The sequence below is a fragment of the Aythya marila genome, assembly GCF_965140915.1.
Source record: "Aythya marila genome assembly, chromosome: 2".
In the NCBI taxonomy this organism is placed as follows: Eukaryota; Metazoa; Chordata; class Aves; order Anseriformes; family Anatidae; genus Aythya; species Aythya marila.
In genome coordinates, this window is record NC_139043.1 from 46,284,874 (window position 1) to 46,304,179 (window position 19,306).

General features: G+C 35.6%; 1 protein-coding gene across 5 annotated transcripts in view; it reads right to left on the reverse strand.

The window, feature by feature from the left end:
* The window catches only part of LARS2 (leucyl-tRNA synthetase 2, mitochondrial), a 108,192-nt gene that overhangs the window by 39,944 nt on the left and 48,942 nt on the right, over positions 1–19,306 (reverse strand). For all 5 annotated transcript variants that reach the window (XM_082752647.1, XM_082752650.1, XM_082752648.1 and 2 more), the window contains exons 8-12: positions 10,753–10,860; positions 9,102–9,261; positions 5,399–5,500; positions 2,250–2,365; positions 479–762 (exon numbers count right to left, since the gene is read on the reverse strand). In XM_082752647.1, the coding sequence (XP_082608773.1) occupies positions 479–762; positions 2,250–2,365; positions 5,399–5,500; positions 9,102–9,261; positions 10,753–10,860 (770 nt within the window). The remainder of the gene's footprint in view (positions 1–478; positions 763–2,249; positions 2,366–5,398; positions 5,501–9,101; positions 9,262–10,752; positions 10,861–19,306) is intronic.

Consider the following 19,306-nt stretch of genomic DNA (forward strand, 5'->3'; position numbering starts at 1 on the left):
GCTGAGGCAACACTTTATTGTTGGACTATTGTTAAGAAAATGAACACGATATTAGTTTCCTTACCAAAAGGAAATATTTCAATAAACATCATAAGCTTTGTATGAACACTGCTGGTGAAAAGTAATGAAAATTCTTGCAGTAAATAAAGTGAAAAACACAGTTAAGAAAGGGAGGGCAGTGAGGAGATAATTCTGTTTTCCTGTTTTCATTCCTCCAACTTCAGATCAACAAGGTTTGCTTCAGCTTGTTTATGAAGCAGCAGCAGTGGGGTGGCTGTATTGCAAATAAGGAGTTTTACAGAGTACAGAATGAAAAAAAAAAAACACCACCCCTTACACTGGGTCAGACTAAATATCCTGCTGGATTAGTGTCCTGTCTCAGAGTGGTCAGCTGTCAGTGCTTAAGGAAAGAGCACACAAAACATGCAAGTACAAAAGGGATCTCTCTCAGCCTGCAGTAAATGCTTCATTTTCTTACCTTGGACAGGCACAGTTCACCCATTCTGGAACAGTTTCTAAAGGTGAAGCTCCCTTCCCTGTGAAAGTGGTTACACTGGGCAGCACCACAGGTAAATCTTCATAAGGCACAGGGACAGTGCCACACGTCTGACAGTGAATGACAGGAATAGGTGTTCCCCAGTACCGCTGTCGAGATATTAACCAGTCTCTTAATTTGTCACTCGTTAGGTCTCCACCTATTCCTTTATTTTTGGCTTGCTGGGTAAGAGCTTTTAAAGCCTCCTGCCGAGTCATGCCTGTGAACTGATTAGAAAAAAGAGAAGCAGAAGAAAGAAAAATTCATACTTTCTATCAGGGAAAATGCAAGAACACACAAAAAATCACAAATACAATTTCAGAGAGACAATATTTAGGAGCCTCATATAATCTTCCCCTTCCTGTTTCTTAACATCTTCCTACCCAAGAGACTATTCACATTCCAGTTACTTGATTCATTTAAACCCTCTTGTTCAAACAACAATGTTCTTGATGGCCCAAAAAGAAATACACTGAGAAAGAGCTCTGTAGACCCCTTCAGCCTTTGTTGCCAGCTATGTGCATTTTCTGCTGATATCTTAATCAACAGCTCTATGCTGAAACTTCCAGAATTTCACCAACACAAGGTGGAGACTGAGAAAATGTGAATGGTAAACCATCTTTTTTCTTTTGTATTCATTTTGGGTTATTCTGTTTTTTTTGCTTTCATATACATCTTAACCATTTAGACCCTACATTTCATGTAAGAGTAGACACAAAGGTCATATTCTACCAAATGCATCTTTTCAAGAGCTGTAACAACATATACGCTTGATTTAAAAATAATATTCCCATGTCACTTCATGCAGAAGTGCTACCAGAAAGCTTACATCACATTTCAATTAATACACAGAAAAATGTTTAGCTTAAAAATATATTCTGATGATGAAAAATAAGAACCAGCTTTTCACATGTGATCAATTATTCAGTTTCTAGTATAAAACTGAGACCAGTTTCTAGTATAAAACTGAGGTAATTCTTCTGCTCTACTCTGCTCTTGTGAGAGCCCACCTGGAGCACTGCGTTCAGCTCTGGGGATTCCCCCAGTAAGAAGGACGTGGACCTGTTGGCCCAGAGGAGGGCTATGTGGGTGATCAGAGGGCACCCCTCCTAGGAAAAGAGGCTGGGAGAGTTGGGGTTGTTCAAGCTGGAGAAGAGAAGGCTGCAGGGAGACCTTATAGCAGCCTTCTGGTACCTAAAGGGGGACTACAGGAAAGCTGAAGAGAGATTCTTTACCAGAGTGTAGTGATAGGACAAGCGGTAATGGCTTTAAGCTAAAAAAGGGGTAGATTTATTTCAGATATTCAGACGAAATTCTTCACTGTGAGGGTGGTGAGGCACTGGCACAGGCTGCCCAGAGAAGCTGTGGGTGCCCCATCCCTGGAGGTGTTCAAGGCCAGGCTGGATGGGGCTTTGGGCAACCTGGTCCTGTGGGAGGGTCATTGGAACTAGGTGATATTTATGGTGCATGGCAGGGTCGTTGGAACTAGGTGATATTTATGGAGTTTTCAAACCCAAGCCATTCTGTGATTCTGTGCTTTTACGATTAAATTCCTCTCAAAAATTTGGTTGCATACATTCAGTTTAAGTCTTAAAAATATAAAAAAATAAATAAAAAAAAAATCCCTTTAATCAGGCAAAGTATTTGGGATACTCAAGAAAACAGCTTACATTGTTACTGTAAGTTAGAAAGAACTCCATACTTGCATACCCACCTCTCCAGAATTAATGACTCTCTCCAGACCATTTGGCAATTTTTCAATGACTTCAGTGAAAGAAATGCCCAGATTCTTAGCTATTGCAGCATCTTCTGCACTAGTACTTGGAATTCCTAGGGGAAAAAAAATCTGGTATTGACTAACATGGATATCAATCACCATTTTGGGGATAAAAGTTTTTATTTCTATGAAACGCTCTTTTTAACAATTTATGTTTTTCCAAAAGGGTTTAAAAATGTAAGAAAAATAAAAAATGTTTTCCTGTTCTTTAAGCAGTGAAATTCAAGCAGCAATAATTATTGACATATTTTCTCAGTAAACCAAATGTTAATCAACATTCTACCTCAGAGCAAGCTGAAAATGAGATGGTTTAGAAAAAGCCTAAAAATTAAGCTATACAATTTAGACAAATAATCAATTTTAAATACAATTATATTAACTATATATAACATAAATACATATTTAAGTAATAAAAAATTAAATTCAATTTGCTAACATGACAAAAATATGAAACAGGTTATACAGTCTTCTTGTTTCAACAGTACATTTAATCTTTCTGCTTTCATAGCTTATTAAAATGTACCATAACTCAATAGTCCCCAACATTACTATCCTTTAACTTATTACAAAAGACATGATTTGTTTATCTCAGGGAAACAATTTGAGTAACATCAGTTTTCTATTCAGAATGTATCTAGTGAGAGCACTTATGACCACTGTTAAAGTAATTCCTAGAAGTCCCAGTATTTAAGGCCCATGGTGCAATCTTTCCTTTCCATCTTCTTATTCAGGGGATATTCTTACAATTTGAACATAAGTTTCTCTAACTCATATAAAACATCTTATTATAGCAATTTACCAGCATCACAAAATGACATGTTATCTTTAAATATTTCTCATTCATATTGATAGATAGTGATGTTTTCCCTCTGATTTTGCTGTATGTATTTTAAAAGACAAGTTTTTGCTGATTTGGAGGGCTACCTTTCATGGCGTGTTAAGAAATTTCTTAACTTTATTTTCTCTATGTTATTTCTGAATACATCTGTTAGTATCAGATGTATTATTTCCACACTGAGATACATCCTACTGCATACTTTTTCCTCTTGGTGATAATTTCTTTAATATTTAATATGAACAATCTCGCACAATTACTGTCATCTTTAAAAGGTAAAGCAGCTTATTCCAAAAAATTCGATGCAAACATCAGGTTGGTGAAAACTGTAATAACTCTCAAAATATTGCTAAGCACATTCAAATTATTAATACACAAACTACTTTATTCAAAACCAGCTTAACAAACATCTTTGATCAAGCAGTGAATTGCCTGCTATGGTAAATACATAAACTCTGTCAATACATGGAAATTCAGAAGCAGAAAACTAAAGAAAACCAAGCAAAACTCCCCTGTGACAAGTAACTTCCTAAAAACAAAACACAAAATCACTGTTTAATCTTTTCAGCAGATGTAAGCTCTTACAATTTAAGGGCTCAATTATAGCGTGAAGTCTGAATCTTAATTTGTCAAAGAGCCCTGCAGTCTACAACAGGTGTCTTCACAATATGTTCTACAAATGGAAAAAAGAGTACCCCACTTTTTGGTCTTCCTTCTGTTGAAAAGATGATTCTATAAAGCACTTTCCCAAAGCTCAACAGCTGGCATCCAGAACTTCCTGGGAAGATCTGGGATACTTCCAACAGACATAAGGCCAAGGTATATGCCAGTTAACAAGCTGGAGGCTTTTAATGAAAAATAAGATTAGGTATCTCAATTATTTGGCTTCTCTTACGCAAGGGGAGGTTCTGGTTTTCAAAAACAGATTCACTTCTAAAGTGTAAGATGTGGGCATGTAATAAGGAAGGTATACAGCCTAAGTGGATAATTTCAATCAGCCTTATGAGGGTCATCCAAGATACTTTTGCACAATGTTCTCAGTAAAAGCAGCATTTAGTAGCATGGTACAGCCACCTAAGTAGTTCTCCACAGTCAGCTAGTTTTATTCAGTTCAGTTGCTGTGCAGGAAAAGCCACCACATAGGCAGTGGTGTAGAGGATGTCTTAGCAGCTGCAGAGAAGGAAAGAAGTAACAGCAAAAGGGAGAAAACAAATGGAAGTTAAGGAATAAGGAAGGTAGTGCAATGGCAGTGTGTGTCTGTGTGTGTGAGTGAAGAGGTATAAAAGAACCATATCCCATTAGTACTGGCACAGAATGTTGCCTGTTTATTTCAGCTAAGATGAAACCACAGCAAAAACTAACAGTAAACAAGACGCTTGGTGTGTACTATTGATGAAGATAAACCTTGCAGAAAAAAGATGGACATAACTATTAAAAGTTAGTGCAATTTCAAGTTTTTATTTAGAAGGACTGCCACATCATGTATGTACCTACCTGCCCAGGTTGAAGCACTAGGCTCCCTTGTGCAGAAAGGAGCAAGATAGGCTGCTTCATGGGACAGCTTTGAGAACAGAAGCCCATTTCAGATGATTGAGATTATCCACTCGCAATGTCCTTCCCCATCTGTTTATGGAACCTCCTCAATCCTAAATTAGGGGCCTAAACTTATTACTTAAACTTAATACTTCCTTTAGAGCTAAAGGGTGTAAGACAACTGTCCAAGACTACCTGAACAGTTACTGCCCACTCTGAATTGGTTTCCCGATTTCAACACAAACCTGGAATTTTTGGATCTTTACTGGGGGAAACCTAAACCTGTCTGAAACATTTCTCTATAACTATGCACATCCTTTTTTAAGCATATAAAAAAAAAAGTCAGTTATTTGTAAAATGTTTTTGTCAAACAATGGTACAGTTCTGTTTTGATTAAGGATGGTAAGAGCCAAATACGCATGCATTGTAGGTAATCAATCCTCTTGAGATATGCAGATCCTCAAATTTAGCTCATTAAATGAACTAATTTTATAATATTTCCATTAAAATGCATCATCCTGTAAATCTCTCCCCCAGACAGATTCTACATTGCTACTTTTCCTTTCCTTCTTCATTAATGAAGAACAGTAATGAAGAACAGAGTTCCAAAGTCCAGAAGAGAACTGCAATGATCAAAGATTTATCACAAAAGTATCTGGTGCTCCAACACAGCAGCTGAAAACTATACTACTCTACTTACACAATAACTGTCACATACCTATTTTAGTGTCAAGAAAATTCTCAAAACTTGTTGCTGAGATTACTACAGGAATCTCTTGATTGGTAAGCAAATTCACAGCTGTCACTGAAGTGAGTGAGTCTGAAAACAAATGATCACAATAAGTAAAATATGACAGATGATATGATAAGAACATTACTTACTGTTAAAACTCAGTTCATCTTATACATTAAATTTATATTAAAATTTTGTTTAAATAAGAAAGATAATAAAAAACGTAATCACATTTCTAAAAAGTTCACAGATACTAAAATCCTCTGTGAGTCAAACGTGACTAATAAATTTTCATGATTAGAAAACATTTTTATAACAAACACTTGACTAAAAACTCAGTAAGATGGGGACTACAATAAAAAAAAATCCTTGATCAAAATGCAGGCTTGCTGCAAAGTTGTATGAATTGACTCTAATACATACTCACAGACATTATTCCAAAATTAAGCAGAACATTCAGTTATTTAGATGAATCTGAAGGGAAGCATATACACTATGCTTATGACTTGCTTTCTTACAGAAGGACTATGCATCACTGACCAACGTAAAAAGAAAATCTAAGTAACCAACTGATTTCCAAACAGAATATTCATGTTGATATTAGGGATTAGCCTACAGAAAATATCTTGGAACCAAATGTTCACAGGAAAGTGGAGTCAGAGGAAGAAAATCAAGGATGAGGACTGTGATCAACTGAAATTGACTTACACTGTGTTACTTCGGTGTCCTGGTAAGAAGAAAATCTAACTTGTACATCCCAAGTTTTGAAGATTCAAAATCCAGATCTCAATTTGGACCTGTTTCTTGATATTATTTTTAGTGCTTTTAAAGCTAAAAGCAGCTTCCAAACTACTACGTAAAGAGCTGATGCTTTTGAAACTCAGTCATGTGCATTAACACTGCACATCATGCCATGCAGCAGTAAGGAAAGCAAACTTACTTAGTCAAAGGTTCTGCAGTACAATGCCTACCCTTGACAAATAGGATCTTGGGACCTTTAGTGGTCAGTGAAAGTTTAAAAGGCCTCCATTTTTAAGACCTATTTTTAGAGACTCACATACAGTTGATGAAATTTATTCTCATTTTGCACGGATGAGGTACCAAATCAGTGTTTAAGGAATATGACTCTCCATACGATAATCATAATACAGACCACTGAGAGCTCCCTTTCGCCCACCTTTGTGGAAAGCTGTGGAGAGTCTGAGGCTTACATAAAGTCTGCCTTAAATAAAATAACATCATTCTACAGTACAGGGCTACTTTATCTCATCAGCCTTTTTAAAACTAACTATATACTTATTTACCTTACTACTTTTTCAAATTTCAGGTCTCTGAGATATACATATTCTAGAGAAAATTTCTCCTGTTCAAACCACTGCACTTAGCTTTCCCCCTCTGTTTAAAAAAAGGTACAAAATGAATAATCTCACTTTTTAAAAGCAACTAAGAAAAACGCCTTGTGAACAGGAAGCAGAGTGGGTAGGGCAGACGGTTTTTAAAAATAACTCCTCTCTCCCACCCAGCAATAATTCTGATTTTATGCTGGAACTCAAAATAGTAATTCTCCAGCTTATGGAGATGCTCTTTCTTTTGCTCACATCATTATTATAATAGCTGTAAAGAAACGATACTACAGTTACAAATGTAAAACAATGCATGTCTGGTATTATAATGAGCTAATGAACAATGTAAGGGTCAAATCTCAGACATATCATACTTAGAAGGTGACTTAGAGGAAGACTTACCAGATTCTAGATTAACATATTTTTTTCTACGCAAAAAAAATGAATGCCTGAAAACTGGTTGCTCACTTCTATTTAAATGATAATGACTCTGATATAATATAGAAATACAGCTCTGATAAAATACAGAGCTTTACTCTAGGAGTACAGCTATAAGAACTTTAAGTTACTTTGCCATACGACATCCTTTTTTCTCCCTTGAATAGATACATACCATCTTAATTATCTAAATGAGAACACAATGAAGAAAGAGAGTTACAAAACTACACTTGCTGCAAAGCAAAAATAATTTTATTTTTTTTTTATAATGTCATTGATGATTCATATTTTTTAATCTAGTTAATGATGGAAATATGGCCTATTCAAGGCCATCTTACGTTTCTTTTGACTTCAATGCCATTGTTGACCCTTACTAAATAACGTAACTGAAATGCAAACCTGAATGTCCATGTAAGAATTCTTCTCTTTTATGTTTTCTTCTTTGGAAAACACCAATCTTTGTCTTTGAAATGCTCAGGGAACAGTACAAAGTATCAGCCAAGTTCAACTGAAGAATGTATGTAAGTACATTTACAAGTAGCAATAGTAGATTTATGATTCTGGAACTGTTTCCACTTTAAAGACTCTTTTTGAATGTCTTATTGCTGTCATTAATCTGAAAGTTTCTTAATGTAGCTCAACCAAAAGGTGAAGTTTACTGTTAACAGAAACCCAAAAAAAAGCCTTTCAAATATTTCCATGTAAAATTAATATAAAAAAAAAAATACTGCTCCACACGAAAAACAAGTTTTGCAGTTGTGTGGTTTGGCTTAAAGCACAAGGGTTCAACAAAGATACAGGCACATACATGAATGTGCATTTCTGGGGTCAGTGCTTTGTTTTTTGAATTGTACAAATTGAAAATTTGTTCCTTTATTCCTTAATAAAAATTCTCCAAGCTTTGCTTGGCTCTGAGACAAGGACTCTACATACTCCACACATTCAAGCTCCATTTTTCCTGCTACCAAGAAAATGTTATTAAGGTTATAGAAATGAAACACCTCAAAATAAAGCAGGTTCTTTGCAACCACAACTATTTCCCATAAGATTCCTGCTTCATTTGCTGTTGACATTGGATGTTATATATCCAATGTTGACATTGGATGTTATATACAATGAAGCCAGATTTTTTTGCCACATTTTAGAAAATAATAAATATTGAACACAAACCTGAGGTGGAAACAAAATATATTCAATATACTTTGTATTTACTCTTGTGATTTTTACATTTTCCAAACAATAAAAAATGTCAGGCCAAGGATGTGGAGTACAGACAGAGTGCATGGTAGGAACCTTTAAGAAACCAATTAACACTAATTAAATAAAAAAAATTACCACTTATTTGTATTCCCTGTACAGGCCAGGACCTACCATAAGGCTACTCTGAATTTACTCCATTAGAATCTTGTATTAAATGAGGATCTCCATGGCAGAGTATTATTTTGCTATATATTGATGATCCACTTTGCTATGTATTAATTATCTGTTGTCCTCTTTATGTTCCCTACGAGAGGAAAATGACTGTTAGTGCAAGAGCTGGTTCCATACCCTGTGCTAATGACAAATTACCACATAGTGGTAATGGCTATGTGGCCAATGGGCTCACATAAGTCAGAGTTGGAGTATTCATTTTGCTTATATGAGGAAACAAGAACCTGTTCCAATACTTTGATATATGTGAAGTTTTACAGCCATTATAAAAGGCAAAAATTCTAACGTAACTGCTGTAACTGTATCTGAAGCCAGGACAGACTGGTATGATACTTTTTGACATATACAAAGGATCAAAAGGAAATGTTCCTTCTTAACAGGAACAGTTCATGCCCAGCTGGACACACATTTTCTGAAGATCATTCTCTAAAATTGATACTCTTTTATAACAACGTGCAGAATGAGAAAAATATCACCTTTCCCTGGGATGAACTCCCTCTGAAAGACTTCCTTCAGACTGCTATTCCCATGCAGCAGTCTGTGAGTTGGTAAAATACATAAATGGGAAGCTCCATAAATGGCTTCAGGCGTATAAGTGTAAGCTGCAAGCTTCTCTTCTGTTACTTCACCATTAACCTGAAAAAAAGCAGAAAATATCCCTGATTATTTTTTTTCCTCCATTAGAAGTGCAGTGGTTTTACATTTATTTTCCTGCTTACACAATTGACAGATCTACCCCCACCCTATAGACATATGTAAGTCTAAATATCAAAGCTGGACACATTCTCACTACAGGGAGTTTCCAGAATCAAATTTTGACAAAATTTACTTTTAAGACTTTGAGAAAGTTGCTTTATAATCTATTCAAACATAAATAAATAAAGTAAAATCACACATAATATTTCATTGTACTACTGAGCCACACTCAATCCCTGGTTAAGTAACTCAGAATCCTTCTGTTCACTTTTAATATACAGTGCTCTGATTTCAAGGAATGGCAATAGCCAAGCCCACCTAAATCAGATGCTACCTTTAAACTCTAAAGTGATTTTTCGATTTTCTCGGCTACTGGGCTTTCTATCACACTTCTCTCATGAAATAAATGCTGCAACATTATGTACAAGAGTAAATTTATAGAAGCTGGAAAGGGTGTCACAAGATTAAAACAACTGGACATAAAACATGAGTAATAAACACGGAGGGCTGCTTATGAAATTACTACCTGAAACTATCAATAGGCTCTATATTCTATGTCAATTAACTGTGGATTGTGTGAGGTTCTTAGAAGGAGATTCTTCTACAGCAAAACTGATACACATTTTCAGAAACAATTGATTAAAGCAACTTAACCTCAAAAATACATCTTTTTAGCAATGTGCAATTCAGAGGTACGAGGAAAGTTCAAACTGTCTCCATTGGAGGTTCCCAGAAATCTAGCATTTTAAAATAAGTCATTTTTAAAGTGTTAGACCAGAGTAAATGAAAACAATAAAACACAGAAGCAAAAGGGCTGAAATTCCATTAGGGCCTCTGAAAATCTGAAGGACTTCAGATTTTCCCACCGTTCTCTGAATAACTGCAATTTTCTAAAGGTTCCTTTTTTATTCCACTGCTTTCTTTCTATCCAGGCTTCTCTGTAGGTCTATCACCACCTAATTTTCTGGTTTTTATCATTTTATTGTATTTAGTAAATGAGACCTAACTAAAGCGGCATGACTGATGTCAGCCTGGGTCCGATGGAGAAGGTGCTGTGCAGAGAGGAGCTAAAGCATAGCCAGAACCCAGCTGACTTGTACAGTACCACTTGATACTGCTCGTGGTACTGCTTAAATATCCTGGCTTCCAGGAATGCTTATTAGCTGGCATGTATTTTTGCACAAATACACATAGCCAATTGGCATCCAGTTTTGCACTTGGACACACAAATGCTTTCCTAAGAAGGACAGCAGGGAGTATCACCCCAACACACAAATGTTCTTCAGAAAGCAATGCAGGTCCAGGCATGAACACATAACTCTAACTTTTAGGAGGTTTCATGCTTTTTAGATCTGAAAATCTGTCCCATTATGCATTTCAGGAATTGCATTTAGCCCAGCAAAGACAGCAGTGTTGAAATTTCTGACTCACCTTTAGCAAGAAGTCAAAGGAACATCCAACGCAGTCACCTATCCAATTTGCTTGCATTTCTTTTATACCGTACCATTCAGGGAGATCAGACAAAGCATCAAACATAGCCTGATGCAATAGAAGAAATAGTTAGGATGTTCAGCTTTTGTACAAATGCTTTTATACAACGCACATAAATTAGGACTATGGGTTTAATTGTAACTAACAGCAAAACAATAAGGTGCTGGTCAAAGATAGGAAGAGGTATTTTTATACTGCTGCTGCTTCAAATTCATCTTTGAAAATAAAATCATCTTTGAGAATAAAATTAACATGGCACAGGAGAGAGGTACAATGTCTTCAACTGATATCCTGGTGTTATTAAAAGAGGCTGCACTTTTGAACAGACTAAACTTTAAACACAGAACAAAACCCCTGGATGAAAATAACCATAACAAATATTCCTAATGGATATGAATTGTACGAAGTATAAGTTACTTAATGAGCTGAACAAGACTACTGATAAATAAGAGATGTGCTTGCAGTTATGAAGTCTACAATTGGATTAGCTGTTCTAAACAATAGCCTGGAGATGGCAGTCAGACAAAAGACATTTACATATCCTAAAATTTTCCAGCTCTGACTTAAAATGGCAAGATAGTATCCAGCTGCCTATCCTCTTTTTGTGTTTCTTACTGATATTTTACCAAGCACAACCATGTCTCTAAAACTAAGTGGGATTTTCAGCTGATATAATCGTACAAAAAAATGAAACCAAGTTGTAACAATAAGGATTCACGTTAAATTCAAAATGTGAGTGTATTACAACAGCTTTGAAATACACAGTGCAGAAGAAATTGTTTGCTCCTTCATTATCCAGAACATCTAACAGCCATACCTATACCTTTCTATGTTTATTTACACTCAGTAAGAGATATATCCATATATTAATGTGCTTTCTAACGTATGGCACAGAAGCCATGATGGACTATTCCAACTAACATTTGCCTAAAGCCAATATGCTTTTAGTAAAAGAAATCTATAAAAAATTAAAGGAGAAGAAGTACAATGTGCTGGATAGCTCAGAGCTCATCTCAATTTTCACTTCGTAACATTTCACATTTCTGTTATGAATACTCCATGACTGTCCAAAATCTTTACTTTGGCAGAAGTACAGCCAGAGGCATGAGTCACTCGGACAGATGGTGAACAATTACAGTTAAAAACCAAGAATAAGGCAACATGTTGAATAATTTTTCCATTAGCTGTGACTCCAACATCAAACATCCAAGCTCTTTATTATCTCATTAACTGCTAACAACCTGCAAAGATGGACAGGAACTATTACATTCTGCTCAAATTAAATAGTTGGAAGTTCGATAATTACCGAATATATAATTCATTTGTTTTCAACTGTTATATTTTAAGTACATTTGGAAATATTTTCAAAGTGAGTTGTGTAAAATGTATTAAAAGGATTACTTTCTAGTTACTGTTCTGTTGTATATCTATTTCTCAAAGTAAAATAATTGACATATGCTTCATAAATCGTAATATTACACCAGCACTTGGGATTAATATTGCTTTCTACATCCTTAATAATCAAATTCCTTCTCTGATGATTTATAAATAAAAGAATGGTAAGGTTTTGGAAGTTTTCAATCATACTGTAATCTTAACGAGTTTTAGTTTACAACTGTGAGTGTACTGTGTCATGGAGAATCCCCAAATCTCATTATTCTCACCAATTTAAGTGATCCAGAGAATACTGAGCTTTATCTGCTGTGAATAATCCACAGACAAATATATCTACCAAAGAATAAAAAATAACTGGATATATATATATACAATACTTGGATACATTCTTTGGAAGCATTTTATGCAATTTATCAAGTATGAAATTGGGCCAATACGCAAAGAACTGGCTGGACACATCAGCAGATTTTTCTAAAATCTCTGCTTGGATATCCATCCTAATCTACATTGTATTTTTGCTGGCAGATGCATTTAAGCATGCATGTGCTCTGCTGAAACAGACTGTAATTGCTTGCCAGAAAAACTGCCTAGATGTTTTTTCACTGCAGGATTAATACATCAAGATCCTTAATACCAGTGTGATAATGATTTTAACTCTAGTTAGCTGGCCTGATTAGGAGTTACAGGCTGTAGTTTGTCTGAGTCCAATTCTTCTCTTAACAATGCAATTGCTTCACACAGCTAAATACGGTGTGTAAGAGCCAACTTTGCTTCACCTGAATGAAAATAACAGAACTTATTCCATATGATGACGCAGCCTAGCAGAGTATAGAAACACAAACCCTTCACATCTTAACGTGTATGTGAACGGTAGTACAGTGTGATTAAATTTTTTAAAATAAATTCGACGTGGAAGTACGATTCTCTGCTCTTTGTACACAGCACACTGCTTTGGTTTCTTGTCCAGGCTCCAAATGACAAATGAAGCAGAAAACCAGCAACTTGCAAAACATGAACACCTTCTGTAGTGCAATAGGAGAAAAAACCTATATAGGATGTACACATATGTCTTTGTAACAGTTGCTGTAAACTAACCTAGGATACTCACTAACACAGAAGTAGAAGGGAGCGTTAATTCTTACACACAGTAATGTACTTCTATATTCAACTGTAAAAATTTACGTTCTGTGCAAATGAGGAGTTTTTTAAACACTGCTTGAGGGAAAGTGAACACTTTTCATCTTTAAATCCAGCAGCATTACACTCTGCAAAACCGTAACTCTACAAATTTACATTAAAACCATCAGTAATTTTAAAAAGGCATATGGAGCCTGTTTGGGTATGTGACACTTTTTGAATTGAAGCTGACCTAAGCCAGCACAAAAGTTTCTGAATAGTATAAACTACATTTTGAAAAGTTAAATACCAACTCCATGAATTTTGCTTCCATGTTTTGTGTTTTTTTTTTGTTTGTTTGTTTGTTTGTTTTAAATCACTGACATGCTTGGTAAGGTATCTTCTGAATTGGTAAGTTAGTTTGATTAATTTTCTGCCAATTATCCTTTTGCAATCACTGATATGATTCCTTAAACAAAAATTCTGACTCTCAAAGGCATGCACAGAAGTCCCAGTCACCTATGCCACAAGGTTTGTTTACGAGGCAGCATAGAAAAAATAATCAACAGGAGACACAAGTGAACTCCCAGCACACAGGGAAATAAACAAAAAACTCCCAGCACACAGGGAAATAAACAAAAATAAAACCAGGTTGGATTCTGCCATATACGAAGAACAAATACAGTGTTATAATTCAGAAAGTAGAGAGTGATAAACCTATCAAATGAATTCCATTTTTGAATTTCTGTTAATGACTCAGTGGTGAGAAACTTGGAAATATTAGGTTGCAGAGCCTGTTTCTACATGGAATACTTTCATTTTTTATGGCTTGGGAAGACAGAAAAGAACTTCAGATGCATACATCTAATCAAAAAAGAAATCACTCCTGTCTTAATGAACCACAAGGCTGAAACATTCAAGGTAAAGCATGGTACTGGGTCTGGCTGGGATGGAGTTAACCTTCCCCCTACCATGGGGATATTCCACACCAAATGGTGTCATGCTCAGTGATAAAAGCTGGGGAAGGGGAAGGAGGGTTGGGGTCTCATTATGAAGACATCCTTCCTCTCAAACAACCACTGCACGTGTTGAGGCCCTGCTTCCTAGGACATGGCCAAACACTGCTCAAGTAGAGAAAAATTGCTTTCTCTCTCTTTGCTTCTGTGAGGTCTTTACTTTTTTGATGCTTTTTTCCCCCTTTGTTTTTCCTTTAATTATATTATCCTCATCTCAACCAGTGAGCCTTTTTTTTTTCTTGTCATATTTTCTCACCCCGTCTTCCTTTGAGGAGAGGGAGTGAGAGCGGTGTGATGGAGTTTAAGTTGGCCGTCTGTGCGAAACCACCGCAAGCGTAAATACATTTTGACAGTCTTCCAGATCTGAAGATCGACAGACACAGGAGAAAAAGCTAGAGAATTCAAAGCTACATCCAGGGCTGAAAATGTCTTCGAGGCTCCTACACCTTTAGGGAAGTTTGATTTAAGTGCTGGAGAAGTTGAAGATTCAGGATAAACTGATGTTCCACAGGACTGTTTTACTCTTTCAAAACAACTAGAAAATTCTGGCATAGATAGAAGATGAAAGTCAGCCAGTGAAGACGATCAGAGATGCACAAAATCAAGATGAATTTGCCATAAATTCATCACAGATAATGATGACCAGGTCTGAAACTAGAAATAATGTAACCCGAAAGTGGATGACCAATTTCACATATCCAACTGTATAGTCTGTTGAAGATTTACAGAGAAACAACTTTTGCATAGCAATCTTCAGACAAAAGAAAGTACATAAAACCAAAGAGCAGTGGTGCTTTATTATTTCCCAACACGATCTCACATCCAAAAGTTCCCCTGCTTGTAGTTCAAACATGAACACCTAAAAAAATCAGTCTCAACTTTGGAAATGAAATTTTTAATAAGTAATTCCTGCCACTAATTTCTTACTGAATAAGAGTATTTCAACTTCTCTATGGTAGTACAAGCAATAAAATGAAACATCTAAAGGTATAAAGCCAAACATTTATTCTACTTCCAATGAATTTACTTGAATGAAGTTGGAGAAATTTGCACTGTAACAAGAATAAAATAAAAAGGTCAGCAAAAGGTTTCATTTCAAAACCATTCAATTAAGAACAAAAAAATTAAAAGCATAAGCATTGCTTTTAAGGAAGAGTCAAAGAAATATTCAAGATCTGTTTGGATTAAAATTAAATGCTTCAGTTTATTTGATCAAGCTTCCAGAAGAGCAAGCAAATGTAAACTAAAGATTACACAAAATCATTTAATAAAACTTAATATACTAACTGAAGTACAGGAAATTAAAGTTAGGCTGCCCACTATTTTATTTTGCATTATATTGCACAGTTCCAGCTGTGATTATGTGGTACAGCTCCTGCTAGGAGTTTTTAATCTCTTCTTGTTCTGGTGTTTTTTTGGTTTTGTTTTTTACCTTTAGTAGTTGTCGTCTGTACTGTCATAGGTCACTCTTGACTCTTATTTCCCATGTGTGAAGTATACTGAAAACATATATAAAGAAGGAGCAATAACACAGATATTGCCTATGCTTCAAATTCTTCCCTGTAAATGTCTGAGCTGTCAGCAGTCTTTCCCTTCTCAATAATTTATGGTCAACAAATGTCTCTGGTTTGACTACGTGTAACTGAGGCAAATAAATGACATCTCAAAAGCAAAAAGTAAACACGGTGTTCTTTTCTGGAGTTCTCCACAGTTGTTCTCATAGCAGCAATTACCAAAGAGAAAATATTCCCTTTCCAGTATGGCAAAGCATACCTTTGGGAAAAAAAAATATTAATTGATTCTGTAAATATAAAAGCTCTCAAAAATATTTGTTATCACTTTTAGTAGTACTCAGCTTTCACTATTTTGATTAATATTATGCCAAAAAGAAATTAAATTTATATTACTGTAGCACCAAATGATATGCTGCATTGATACCAGGATGAAAATATCACCCTGGTCTGGAAATGCACAAACATTTCCCTGTCTTGCCAAGCTGACAAAACAGGCATGATTTCTTTATTATAATGAAATGCTAAGAAAGCAGTGGGGACAGAGCTCTTGGTCCCCATCCAGAAGAGAGCTTTCAGTATGATTTAGGAGGAAGCGTTCCAAAGAGAGTTTTATCTGACCCATTTTGTTGGAAGAAGACAACTACGAGCTAGACCCCAAGTGTGGGAAGTGAAAAATCACACATAAAGCATGAAGACCTAGGGAGCCAGCATTTCTATTCTCCTCATAATGATGAGGCATTACCTCACGCTATGAAATCCAAAGTACTGTCAAGATTCTTAACATACTAAAATGCAGTACTTCAGTTTCATTACGGGGTAAAAAAGTAACCTGTCTCCTTAATAGCTCACAAATAAAATACAAAACTAAAACCAAGTAAAAGATGATTATGTAAAAATCTCAACTATGTTCAGCCCAAAGGACCTGTCAGAAGCAGCGCAAACCCAGAAAAAAGCTGGAGAAGAACTGGTAGAATTGTTTGTTGTTTTGCCTTTACAGAGTCAGCACGATGCTAAAAGTTTCCACACTCACAGAACGTGAGGATTTGTTTCTAAATGCCTGTACAAAATAAATAATTAACAAAGACTACTGCTATTTAGCTATATGAAACCTTAACTTAGAGTTTTGGCAGAACTTTGTAGGCCTTGTCCATTTCCCCCGTATTTAAATTAGATGTACGCGTACTATCTGAATGCTGTGCAAAAAAAGGGGAGATGATTTAAGATAAAACTTGTAGTTGCCTCAATTTTGTTTTGTTAAAAAAAAATCTGCTAACGTGGATGATTTTTGAATTATTCAAAAAATATTTGGGGTTTTTAAAAATAATTAAAAAAATCAATAAAACGTGAAAATATATACTATATTGAATCAATTTAGGAAGAACAAGTGCTGTGCAAAGACTAACCTTATAGATTTGGATTTGAGGACTCAGTTGACTGTGCCTTAAAAAAGAACGCAGTAATAGCAATTTGCAGGTACACACAGAACATACTAACATTTACAGATAGATTTTTCCAATGAATCTGCCTACAGATTCAGCTGGGTAACCATAGAAACTAAATGTTTTAGCTTAAAACATCTTAAATGCACAGACAACAATTTGAATAATAATAATGCCATCAGTTTTTAATAATGCCATGCATTATACTTTTATCAAAGAAATCTGTCTGAAGAAAAATGAGTTAAAATGTTGCTAGAATATCCATAAAATGTGCCATATATATTTCACATATACTTTTATATTTTTATATTTACTTGACAGTTTAAAAAATGGGTCATGATTATTTAGATCCCCAAAATACTTTCTGTTAATTATTTAATACATGGTCAATATTTCTACCCCTTGAAAAAAATACATTGCCAATGGTAAACTGTCATAAGAGCAAACACTGCTTTGTTTGCATTTTTTATTTCAAAAAAGAACTGTGAGCAGGTGTAGTAACAATAAAGGATTCAGAGTAAATCCACAGAAGATGATTCCTCTGGAAACCTAAAGAATAAAGTGTGCATATGAATTAAACACAGACTCCTGTAAGCACACAAGATGACTTCATAGCCCATTACTGATCATGTAGCTCCTTGTTGCTATCTGACTAGCACATTAAGCAAGCAGACGAGGATTATGCTTGCTAGTATTTATTTTTTATTGAGGTTGTGAGATACAGAACAGAAACAGATAAAAGGGTGAACGAGAAACAGATGACTAGAAAGATCATCAATATGCAGTATAAAGAGATTGTATAGTTAAGGTAATTTGTGGATGCTTCAAGTAGAAAACAAATTGTATGCATACATATAATGCAACTATTATTGCTAGCTGGTATTTTGCATGAAGAATTAAGGGATAACAGATTCATTAAATATATTTTAAATGGATCCCAATCTATAAAAACGCTTATAAAAAAGGGACTTGCATTTTCCTCTGAGCCACGCAGGTAAGGTGTTACTTACTAGAAATAAAGCATTTTTCAACATACCGTCCCACTGTGTTAACTTAGAGAAAACTCAGGAAGGAATATGGGATTTGCAGAGAGCCTTGCTGCAGAAAAAGAACAGGGAAGGTGAAGCTTTCTGGCTTTTTGTCTTGTATTTCTGCATACTTTTCAGAAGAAATAACAGTTGCCATTGAATGTGCAAGCAAAAGGTGACCAGAGTCAAATGGCTTTCCCATGAGATACCAAAAAACAGATTAGGGCCCCACTGTGCAAAGAGGAAGGGGAGAAGTAGAGCATATTTTAAAATTATTAATCCTTTAAAAGTAACCAAAGAGGGAAAAAGTATAAATCTTCCAGCAAAGGTGCAAGGATGAAATTACTACCAGATAATCTCTTTGTGCCTCCCATTTTTTTTCAGAATAAAACGTAGTGAAACTTAGTGAATAACAGAAATCTAGCCATACAACACATAGAAAGTCTGATCCACTTGCACTTCACCACTAGCTTTTCCCAAAGCTTGTAAGAACAAGCCTTACACAAGGAATAAATGAATCTGCTCTGTGCTAATAAACTTGTCCAAGCTGTGAGATACAGGAAAGAGAGGGCAGGTGGGTTCTGATACAAATTCTGGCAGTATGGCTCAAAGACCTAAGGGTTACTTTACTGGTAGAAAATGTAGGTCTTTGGATCATTGTTGGTCTTTGGAATCATTTTGACCTCACAAATCTGGTGCCATCTGGCTTTCGCTCTCTGAACACCTGCAAAAGAAGCAAAACTGGACAGATGACACCAAGCAACTGGAACAGGAATGAGGAATGAAAATCTCAGGTCCAGACAAGTCTTGGAAGGCTGAGCCCCTTTCTTCATCTTTAAGTCAAAAAAGGTTGATCATAGGGGATGCCCAGTCCCATCAAGGACAATCTTTATAATGTCCTCTCAGACCTCCCATTTACAGGGGCCTGACATACGAAGTACCATAAGTAAAAGCGCTTTCTGCTACTCTAGTATGCTGGACTATGA